The sequence below is a fragment of the Trichoderma reesei genome (assembly GCF_000167675.1).
Source record: "Trichoderma reesei QM6a unplaced genomic scaffold TRIREscaffold_14, whole genome shotgun sequence".
NCBI lineage: Eukaryota > Fungi > Ascomycota > Sordariomycetes > Hypocreales > Hypocreaceae > Trichoderma > Trichoderma reesei.
Window position 1 is genome coordinate 730,226 of NW_006711161.1, and position 11,102 is coordinate 741,327.

Below are 11,102 nucleotides of genomic sequence, written 5' to 3' on the forward strand. Positions count from 1 at the left end.
ATATTGCAGTGCATGCATGCCGCTGAGGAAAGAAAAGCATTACCATACATGTACCCTGTTTATGATTGTGCCAGCATTCACAGTTGATGCTCTCAGCCTGGTGTAGGTGGTTGAAGCCTTGGGTGTTGAGTGCCTAGTAGGTATCTGGTCTGCTAATTCCTTACCTACCTTACTGTACTACCTTACCTTACCTTACCTTACCTTACCTTACTTATGGATGGTGTGAATCTGCTTCAACTGGCAGAGTGTCTGGTCTGATAAAAGGTGCCAGAGGACGGGAGTTGGCCAGCGGGGCGCGTTAGACACTCGCGTTTCAAAAGTATCGGAACCTCGGGCGACTGCCGAGTCTTGGTCAATGACAAAGTTCCCAGTACCTGCGCAGGTCATGTGACAGCCTGCCTTCTTCGCGTAAAGAGAGTGTGGGAGCGCGTCTGGCCACAAACAAAGGAATAAGCAGCGACCGGCGATAAGGCGCGCCTCTGCTATTTTTTGGCGACGTCAAACCTTTCGAAGATTGCGATACCTTTCCTCTCTTTTTAATCCTTGACATCCATCTGCCGCGATCACACAGTTGTCTGCGGATCCCACAACTCTCCTGGGCTCAGCATCCGGACTAAGCATCTATGCAGTGTTTTTGCTTGCACCTTCTGCGTTCTTCCGAGTTACCAACCCATAGAGTCGGTTCGCGATACTACAGCCATGCCTGATGACGTCGAGGGCATCTTCGGCGACTGCGCCTTTGCATTCGTGCCCAGCGACTCGTTGGCTCCCAACCTCATTCACAGCGTACGTCGATCGCTCTCCACAGCTCTGGATTTTGCTGCCAAGTTCTAAATCTTTGACCTGCTCGCAGCTCGGGACGATTCTGATAGAGAATGGCGCCGAAATCGTCGAGCCCCGACGCGATGGCTCAATACCAATCGACCGCGTCACGCACATCATCTCCAACACCATCGACTTCCCGCAGTACGTCGAGACGCAGGCCGTCATGATCCCCGTCATCACGACGCAGTGGATCACCGTCTCCATCTCCCGCCGCAAGCAGGCCCAGGTCCGCCCCTTCTCGCCCGATCCCGCCATGATCTTCTCCGAGGTCGTCGTAACGTGCGCGGACCTGCCGCAGATGGACAAGGAGAGCATCCTGGGGGCCGTCATGGCGCTGGGCGGGCAGGAGTCCAAGGACGCGAGCAAGCTGTGCACGCACATTTGCGCCTTGTCGATGGATCATCCCAAGGTCGTGGCTGCGCTGGAGAGGAATTGGAAGGGAAAGATTGTTTTGCCGCACTGGTAAGTCCTGTTTTGAGCATTTCTGGGGCTGCGCGGACTAAGTAGGTTGAACGCCCTTTGGATAGGTTCGACGATTGCTTCAAGCTGGGGAAACGGATCGACGAGAGACCCTATCTTCTTCCCGACCCCGACATTCTGAAACGGGGCGCTGATGAAGATCTCGACATTCCGATGAACAAGAATCTTGTCGGAGCATCATCAGCGAATCCCGAGTTTCTGCCTCTGTCCAGCGACACCTCTTCCAGACCGCCCGTCACCGTTTTTCAGGACAAGAGCATTCTCCTCTGCAAGGATCTTAAGCTGACTGCGCGTCTTGAGAATGCCCTCAAGGACATCATCGAGTATGGGGGCGGTCGGTTGGTGGAGGACGTTGACGAGTGCGATACGCTGATTTGCCGGTACCGAGATGGGGATGAGTACGTGCGAGCCTCTCAGGCGTGCAAGGATGTAGGCAATCTGTCGTGGCTGTACTTCCTCATTGTGCGCAATGAGTGGACGTCGCCCCTGCGCCGGCTACTTCACTATCCCATCCCTAGAGGGGGCATCCCAGGCTTTCAGGACAAGCGCATCACCGTGTCTAACTACGGCGGCGAGGCGCGGATCTACCTCGAAAACCTGATCAAGGCTTGTGGCGCGGAGTTTACTAGGACGATGAAGACCGACAACACCCACCTGATCACGGCCCGCAACTCGAGCGAGAAGTGCAAGGCTGCTCCTGAATGGGGCATCACCGTGGTCAACCACCTCTGGATTGAAGAGAGCTACGCCAAATGCGAGATGCAGCCCGTCAACGTCAAAAAGTACAACCACTTTCCGTCCCGGACGAATCTGGGCGAGATCATCGGACAGACCTCTTTCAACGAGTCTCGGCTCAGGGACTTGTACTACCCCGGAGGCGAGCGCACCATGTCACCAAGCGCCAAGAGGAAGAGGAAGATACTCGAAGCTGCCGAAAACAATGCGTATTCGCATGGCCCGGCTGAGGGCGTGGTGATTCCCGAGGCTGGGCAGAAGAACCTCGATGTTATGGAGTTGGACAAGGAGGAGGAGGAGGAGGAGACGCCCGCTTCAAGGAAGAATCGGCGAGATGCGCAACTCGTCACTCCGGCACGCTCCCGGCCTGCACGCGCCGATAAAGAAAACGAGACGCCCATGATCATGTCGAGCGGCGGACGTAGCGCCAAGTCGAAAGCCATGGACAAGCTCTCGTCCATTGCGCCGGATATTGCTCTCTACGAAAAGGAGAAGAAGAGGACCAGCAAGCCGGGCACTCCCTTTGGAGGCAAAAAGGCTGCAGAGCTGACGGAAAAGGAAAAGGGGAGCGCAAAGAAAGCAGTCGCCCGCAAGGACGGAGACGACGAAGAGCGTCCGGCCAAAAAGTCACGGCCTTCGCTGCCGGGAATCGAGATGCGCATTATTCTCACGGGATTTCCGAGATGGGTGGACAACCAGACCAAGGAGGATCAAGATCGGGTGAGTCTATTCAAAGCTCTTCTGTTGCCATCCCTGACCCCTCCTCCTCCATCGGCTTCACTAACAAGATATTACAGAGAAAACTACGCGACCTCGGAATCCAAATTGTCCAAGAGGGCCACCCCTGTGACTACCTAGCCGCGCCGCACGTTGTCCGGACGGTCAAGTTCCTGTGCGCCCTCGCCCGCGGTCCTACCGTCATATCGTCCAGCTTCGTCGACCAAATCCTCGAGACGGGCAAGATTCCCGCAGTGGAGAAGTTCATCCTTAAGGACGATGATGCCGAAGCCAAATACAACATCAATCTGCAACAGTCGGTGGCCCGGGCCAAGGCTCACCGCGGCAAGCTCCTGCGCAACGTGGGCATCTACTGCACGGACAAGGTTAGGAACGGCCCCGACAGCTATCGCACCATTGCCGAGGCCAACGGCGCCACCTTTAAGATTTACCGGGCACGAAGCGGCTCGACCATCAAGCCGACGACGGCGGAGCAGGATAACTTTTTGCCTCCCGATCCGGTCTATCTTCTCAGCGGCAACAGCGCGGAGGAGAAGCAGCTATGGCCGCGCTTCCGGGAGATGGCGGAGAAGGGACACATGGAGCCGCGGATTGTATCGCCGGACTGGCTGCTCGATGTAGCCATGGCGCAGCAAGTGCGGTTCGACAAGAAGTTTCTGATTGACGGGGAGTAAGGGGGTCGTCGAGCTTTATAAGTGAGGAATCTCAGGGCATCTTTTTTTATTTTTTTTTTCCCTTGTGACGAGATGCAAGCATGTGGCGGAGTTTGGGAGGGCGGGTAGCCTGGTTAGTGTGTTGAGAGGGCGGTTTATATCCTTGCTGGAAAAGTGTCTGAGAGTTGTTTGTGTATGAAACCTTGTATCTTTTTTTTGATCTTGTTGGTTGTGGTCTTGTCCTTTCTGGCCTCTAGAAGAACTTGACACCAAGGGAGTCTTCAGAGCCAAAGATTTGCGCTTTGCCTTGCTTGACGAGGATGTTGAGGGCTTTCATGAGGACCAGGTTGTCCATGCCGTGGAATTCTAGAAAGTTGATCGCATTAGCACAAGAGCTTCGTGGTCTCTCTCTCTCTCTCTCTCTCTCTATCCGCGCATCCCAAGAATGCCCATGTCCATGTTTTCTCGAACGTACCAGTCCCTCTGGTGTTTTCTCCCTCTGTGAGTTCGTAAACGGTCAAGACGCTCCCCTTTTGCGCCGTCTCATCCACATACGCCTCGACAAGCGCCGCCCACTCCTCGGGCTTCCTCCAGTACAACAGCACGACATCTCCCGCACCACCACCACCAGCAGCACCTGCTCCTGAACTAAAACCTCCCACATCACTCCCCGCCGCCGCCGCAGAAGAAGCGCGAATAAACTCCGCCCTGCCATCCTTGCGCATAAAATCCAGCACCTCCCGAATGTCCGCGGGACCAAGTCTCCTGTTAATAGCGCGATTATGAAATAACTCCGACTCCGCGGCGGAGGAGACGACGAGGCGGAAGAGGCGGTGGTGCCGCGCGTAGGAGAGGACCAGGGCGGACCATTTCGTCAGCTGGGCGTGGTGGATGGCGATGTTGGGCTGGCGGGTGAAGAAGGGCGGGAAGGAGTATTCGCGGGGGAAGGCGAATCCTGTTGTTGTTGTTGGGGTTGAGGTTGATGTTGAGGTTGGGGGGGTTGGTGAGGGTGTTGCTGCTGTTGTGGCCATTTTGTGTGTGTGTGTGGAGAGGTAGGGTTGAATTGAGATGAGATGAGATGAGGCGAGATAAGATGAGATGAGATGAGATGAGTTGGGTGGTGTTGTGGTTGAGACTGAAATTGATGGGGAGAACAACCTGTTACATAAGGTAGCGGGATGACGTTATGCCACGTTGTGGGCCTGGGATCAAATACCAGGGTACTGACTGAGTCAAGACGAGGCTTGCGGTATTAGTACCTCTCTCAGCCTTTTCGCATGTGAGACGAAAATGATATGAATTGGACAAGTCGACATTTTTTTACTAATTTTATATTACTCAAGACCTGCATAATAGCATCGATGAGGGCAATGAATGAAGTTGAGAAATTGGTACCACATCTATCTACCCAAGGTGCTGGAGCTCATCACCTGGGCCGCAGAAAAAACCCCTCCGCATCATCATCACAGAGTATCAAGGGCAAAATCCAAATGAATGTAAAAGACATTTTATTCCAGCATCGTCCTATCCCGTCTTCCATGACAAGCCACCATTAGGCCCCATCAACCATGTCCCGCCAGGTATTGCGCCGCAGTGACAAGTACATAATAGAAATAGTTGTGACAGAAATAGCAAGTAAAGAAATGAAATAGACGACAACGGAAAAGTCCCCAGATCTCTGAAAAGAAAGTAAGAAAAAGAGAGACATGTTGCCACGAAATCACAATCGTGCTCGGTTCCCCAGTTGCCTCTCCCAATTTGCCTCTAGGTTTTTTTCCCCGCCCTATTTGCATAATACTCGTTATGAGGCGAATCAATCCAGTTAGAAAGACACACACACACATATATATATACATTCTCAGGTTAGAGGGGTATCGTCTTGTCGGTACGAACCGTCATCCTCCATTGTATGCCTGATACCACAGAAATCGAAAAGTGAAGAAAAAGGGACAGATGCAAAAGAAACGAGACAAAGACATAGGCCCATGGCAGTGGAGTGTCGTGATGCAAAACACGAAATGCAGTGTGAATAGAACAGTCTTGACACCTCCTTCTCCCTTCTCTAGAGCTCGCCAGCCGTCATCGAAACCCTTCGTCGTCCGTCATGCTCTCATAGCCTGTGTCCACTTCCATGCCCACCACCATCTTGGTAATTCCCAGACATTTGTTGATCATCTTGTCTTGCAAGTCGGGAGGTACACCGCATTGCGATGCTAGAGGGCTGCCCATCCAAAGCCGCAGGATGGCGGCTAGACTCTCGACGAGTGGCGCGAAGCTGTTCGTGGTATCTTTATGAGCCAAGATCTGCTCCAGAACCTCCATCACCGATGTAAAACTCAAGAGGGACATTCGTGTTCTCGTTGCCAAAGCAATGACCTTTTCGATGGAGTCACGGACGTATTGCTTGCTGCTGGCAACAGGGCCACCCAATCGCTTGATATGAGCCGAAGCTGTCGCGCAGCGTAGGCAAAGCTGAAGGTCGGGATCGGGACTGTTGGGTTGAGGCGGAGGGGCGGTTGCGCGGTCCGCAAAGGGGTTGGCGTCGGCGCAGGCAAAGGACATGGGATCGATGAGGCTGCTGCCACCGGCGTCGACGCGGAGGACCTGAACAGCGGCTGCAATGTTCTTCCCGCGCGATTGATGAGCGAGCACCGAGCGAGCCATGACTGCGCGAGCATGAGCACGAGAGCCCATGGGTGCCACCTTGACGGCCAGTTCCATCATCTCATTGTCGGGCTCCGCTTCGTCTCCGTATAGCGTCGTCGTCAGAATGTCGTGCACCTTGGCCGTCGACCACCACGCTGCGAGGGCATCCATCGGCGACCCAATCGATGTATCGTCGACAACCGAGTCCATGCCGTCAATCGGGATGGCGTCGTGAGTCGTCTCCACGTTGAAGGCGAGATTGTGAGCTCGCTGGATGACGGCGGGCGTCAGGACCTTGTCGCACTCCTGCTCGACGAGCACGGCCAGGTGATCGGGCAGCATGTACTCGGCACGCTTCTTCTCCCACATCTCGTCTTGTTGCGGGCTGTGGTGGGTTAGTCTCTGGTTCAGGTCTCGGGCGGCGTTCCACTGTCGTTCGGCAATCTTGGTGGCGATGTAGTTGACCAAACCCAGCTGATACCATTTCTGGCTCAAGTCCCACAAGAGCACGCGGACGTGAAGTGCCTTGAGCATGAGGCCGCTGGGGGTATCAGGGACGGTTCCGGACGCCAGCAGCGTGAGGATCAGACGGCTCATGCAAATCTCGGAATCTCCTCCGGTAAGCTGCGCGTCGAGAGCCGTGGCCCACGCACGAACCCGGGCCACCTCTTGTTCTGGAGTCAGCCCGGTCAGCAGCTGATACGCGTGGACGCCAAACACGTTGCGCACGCTCAGCTTGAGCGTCTTGAGCATCAGCGCAGCCGCCTCGAGGAAGAAGCTGTGATGAGGCACCCAGACGGTTTGGATGGCCGTCTCCCACGCGCGGCGACGAACGCTGATGGGCGAAGCCAAGGAAGGGGCGGATTGCACAGCAGCCGATTGTTGCTTCTTGGGTGTTCGGTCCATTCTCGAAAACAGCGACGGGATGAAGACCCACAGCACGAGGCCAAAGAGGAGCATGAACTTGATAGAGATGGCGTCGTATCCCGCAAATCGAACATCGAGGTGAGAGGGTATATGTCTGAAGAGCTGCAGGGGCAGAGCAAACAAGCCGCGGCCCTGGGGTTCTTCGCTGCTGGGTTCGTCTTCCCGAACCGCCTCCAATATCATCAGTCCGGCGAGCGAGCCCACCATCAGCTTACCGAAATAGGGGCTTGCGCTCCATCCCGGCTGCGGGCCCTGCTGGCCCTGCTGCTGTTGCTGCTGCTGCATTGGTCGAATCTGTTGCTGGCCGACCACTGTCGGGTTGGGGCGGAATAGCTGCTGAGGAACGGGGTATGGCTGGTTGTTCATCTGGGCGGAGAGAATTCGCTTCATGTCCTCCGGGACCTCGATTAGGCCGGTCGGCATTCCATTGTTCTCCTGAGGGTTATCCATTGGAGACGGTGCCATTTGCGATAGCTGCTGCTGCTGCTGCTGCTGTGATTGCTGTGGTGTTTGGCCGTCCTGGGGATACTGTGTCGGGGTAGGCTGCTGCATGGGAGGCACAGAGCCGTTCATGGACCCATTCATGGCACCCGCCATGAACAGCTTCTCGAATGCGGCGATTCTCTGATGCATGGCGCTGTTTTCGTCTATCAATCGATTATTTCTCTTCTCCAGATGTCGTATATATTCCGTCGCTTTGCTCAACACCTATTACATTGGTTAGTCATTGATGAGATATGACGCCTCCCCCCTTTCATCCTTTGCCCCATTTGTCATAATCAAACTGAGTGGAAATCTTCCTACAGTGGCTTTGTTAAGCTTGTGAGCGGGCGTGAGGCCGTGAAGTTCCTCACGATCTTCCGTTGTGTCTTCTCCTCTAGCGCTTTTGCTCATGATGCGCAGGCTGGGGACGCTGTCACGCAGGGCGGCAATCTTGTCGTTGATGTTGGTCCGATACCGCTTCTCAATCATGTTGTGAGCCGTCTTCTTGACGGGCTTCCCGCCCTCCTCGAGAAGATCATCATCGTCGAGGTCGTCGGTGGAAATCTTGCGCTTGCGCGAGTCCTTCTGGGAGCCGCTGGAGACGTCCGGCGACGAGGCGGCTCCCGCCTTGGCCGAGTCCGGGCTCGAAGCGCTCTTGGGTGAGCCGTACTGAAGATGAGGGGGCATGGCAATGTTTCTCAGTTGTTCCTGCATGGCAGGACTCAGGATGGTTCCCGAGCGTAGGGACGGCTTGGACACCGGGAGGGCGCCCCGCTTGGTGGCCGCTACACCGGGGAAGTAGACTGACGCAGGGTCGAAGTTGGTCAGGCCAAAGGCGGTAGGGTCGGGCTGCTGCTGCTGTTGTTGTTGCTGTTGTTGCTGCTGCTGCTGCTGCTGTGGTGGTTGCGGTTGTTGCTGAGGCTGCTGAGGCTGGTGCTGTCGGGGGTCAAAGGTCGGGGTCGGCCAGGACGGGGACAAGTATCCTGGCTGGGCGGAGGAGAGGGTGGTGTTGCTGCCGAGATCGTACGAGTTGGACTGAGGCGAGGCATCCAGCTGCCAGACTCCAGAATCGACGTATCCGGCTGAGGGATCGCCGCCGAATATGGGCGCATCTGAGATGCCATCCAGAGACCCGGGGCCACCGCCTATGAAGCCGAAGCTCGGGTCGTCAAACCCAAGCCCGTTGGAGCCATCCTCATCGGCCATGGGGACGGCGTTCTTTGAGGGAGGGGGGGGGAGGGGTGAAACTGGCGGCTGCAGAGACCGGGGGAACGCTCGCGGATCAGCTCATGCAGCGACAGCCGGGCTCGACGAGACGAGTCGAGGCGACGACGGGCTCGAGACTGAGACCAGGCGAGAATGCGGCAGGGTCTGGCCAAGGGGGGGTGAGAGGGTGACTCGATTGTTGGCAGAGGATCGTGCGGTCGGCGACGCAAAGTGGACTGAGTGGTGCAGAGGCAGTGGACGCTCTCACCAGCGATAGTACGATGAGATCAGCTGTTTTTTCCCCCTTCTGCCTGACCGGCGGGTCGACAGCTTAAAGCGGGATTTGCTGAGACAGACACCCAGCCCAGCGAGAAGCTTTGCCGAGGGTGTGGGATGGCCAGGGATGGCCGCTCGCAGACACGATGGGGTGTGTCTTTGGAGCGGGAATATCAGAGAGCGAGTGCTACAGACAGAAACATACGAAGAAAGGCCGGTTGGTACCTTGGGGGAGCTTCGTGGCCGGACAATTCGAGATGACAGGTTGAAAAGGGAAAAATTAGAAACCAACCCGAAAAATAAACCAAAGGCTGAAAGAGTGCCGATGGATGGATCGGGCTGGTGGCCGGTAAGGCAAGGTAAGGTAAGGTAAGGAAGGGGGGGGGGGGGGGGGGGGGGGCGACTTCAGCCCAGCTGGGTTAATTCTTTCCCCTTCTTTTTCTTCTTCCTTTTCTTTTTTTTCTTCCTCCCCTTGCTGTCGCTTTTTTTCTTCTTCAATCCCGCTGGCCGTTGGGGGATGGCGTTGGGACGGGATTGCACGGGCTATTGCCTTAGGCTGGAGCGTGCGAGCTGCGACGATGGGGGAGGGATGGAGGCGTCCAGCGTGATGGATCGCTGGATCGACGGGACAATCAGGCAGGCGGCCGATAGATTGATCGATTTGCCTGGTCTGGCCTGGCCCGTTCTGGTCGGCTCTGGTCGGTTCTGATCTGATCTTGGGGCGCTGTCAAATGCTGCTTGTTTGCCTGGCTGCGTCTCAACGGTCCTGGGCCACGGCTATGCGGTACGGACAGCCGGAGGTGCGAGAGGACGCAGGTGCAGAGACGAGACAAAGGACATGCACGACAGGAATATCGTATGATCGGGGCCGATATCAGGCGAGGCTACGCCGCAACAAGCAAGGGAAAAAGCTAAAAGGCCCCAAATGGCCTACCCGAGACGCTCCCCACTTCCCTGGCGCTCTGGCGGTGCTGGACGCTGGGCACTGATTTGCCTCTGCCACTGCAACAGCCACAGCAGTGCTCCACCAGCATACAGGTACCGGTACATAGGTACGCGCAGCGAAATGCTGGGCTTTGTCCTGGAACGAGTCCTTTGCACAGGTTGATTGCCCGGGCTTGGTACCTTGCCCAAACGCATCGGCGATGTTGCGTTTCATGCAATTTCCATCAAATGTCGCTCCTTTGTCGACTTTCTCAATGCTGATGGCTGCACAAGTGACGCACGAAGGAGGTGGTACTGTGCGTACGTTAGGTAGGTACTACTAAGGTCGTACGACATGCTCGAATCCTGTGTGTCCGGGCCAGCTGGAGCCCAAGAGCACGCGCATATCGACATCGGGCACTGCAGCGGAGGCTTCCAGCAGCAGCTGGGGCCCTCTCTGCTGCTGTTCATGTACAAGCACATATCGATACAGTCAAGGTACATGTACCTACCTACCTACATAGTACGCACAGCTCGAGGGCGCCTGTAATGCCGGCTTGGCGCCCTGCACCTCCCCGTACCTCTCTACAGGCACCAGCTGTGCCGGTCCCCTGTGCGAGCACGAGGACGCCCCCAGAGTGGCTGCTGTGGCCAGCACGCGTCGTGCCAAGTGCTGGGTACAGGTACAGCAATCAATCAATACCTTACCTGTCGTTGGGCCTAGCACGGCTTTTGCACACGAGTTGCCGCAAGGGAGAGAAAGTGGCTTGAGAGTGCAGTGGTCGTCTGCATGGACCAAGTTGGTACTAGCGTCCGTGGCATTTTCGTCGTCTCCTTGCATGCGCGTGCATGTACATGTACTTGTTCCTGTTACCCTACCACGTCCACGTCCGTCTGTGGCTGTCTGCGCATCGCCAGTACCTACTAGCATCAACGCCATGAGATTGAAATGCAGCCCAGTGTCATTATTGATGTACCTTAGGTAGTAGTAGATTGTTCAGGCATCTGCCCTTTGGAAACGATACCTACCTATCTACATACCTACCTGCCAGGTGCCTCGTAGTATCAGTACCGGAACAGCAAAACAAAACAATGGGCATGCAGTTCCAACTGCAACGCTCGGCAACAGCCCGACATCCACATCAGATGCATTCACACTGACAGCGGAACCCCCCTCCCAGCATTCCATCCAAGTCGCAGTCAATCAAC

The 11,102-nt window shown here is 55.9% G+C and overlaps 4 protein-coding genes across 4 annotated transcripts; 1 reads left to right on the forward strand and 3 right to left on the reverse strand.

The window, feature by feature from the left end:
- Nucleotides 1–699: 699 nt before the first annotated feature.
- TRIREDRAFT_64437 (uncharacterized protein) lies at nt 700–3,452 on the forward strand (the record flags this gene model as incomplete). The annotated part of the gene is made up of 5 exons (XM_006966760.1): nt 700–786; nt 854–1,287; nt 1,353–2,274; nt 2,341–2,760; nt 2,838–3,452. 5 exons carry the CDS (start codon nt 700–702, stop codon nt 3,450–3,452), a joined length of 2,478 nt encoding a protein of 825 aa, XP_006966822.1.
- A 232-nt stretch (nt 3,453–3,684) lies between these two features.
- On the reverse strand, nt 3,685–4,462 carry TRIREDRAFT_64485 (uncharacterized protein; the record flags this gene model as incomplete). Its single annotated transcript, XM_006966851.1, has 3 exons — nt 3,685–3,797; nt 3,907–4,041; nt 4,099–4,462. The coding sequence occupies 3 exons, from the start codon at nt 4,460–4,462 to the stop codon at nt 3,685–3,687; spliced, it is 612 nt and encodes a 203-aa protein (XP_006966913.1).
- A 529-nt stretch (nt 4,463–4,991) lies between these two features.
- TRIREDRAFT_22774 (uncharacterized protein) lies at nt 4,992–8,174 on the reverse strand (the record flags this gene model as incomplete). The annotated part of the gene is made up of 2 exons (XM_006966654.1): nt 4,992–7,712; nt 7,809–8,174. The coding sequence occupies 2 exons, from the start codon at nt 8,172–8,174 to the stop codon at nt 5,511–5,513; spliced, it is 2,568 nt and encodes an 855-aa protein (XP_006966716.1). The 3' UTR covers nt 4,992–5,510.
- A 102-nt stretch (nt 8,175–8,276) lies between these two features.
- On the reverse strand, nt 8,277–9,146 carry TRIREDRAFT_122756 (uncharacterized protein; the record flags this gene model as incomplete). Its single annotated transcript, XM_006966852.1, has 1 exon — nt 8,277–9,146. A coding segment is annotated over exon 1 (417 nt), but the record flags the coding sequence as incomplete, so codon positions are not given.
- Between the last annotated feature and the right edge of the window lie 1,956 nt (nt 9,147–11,102).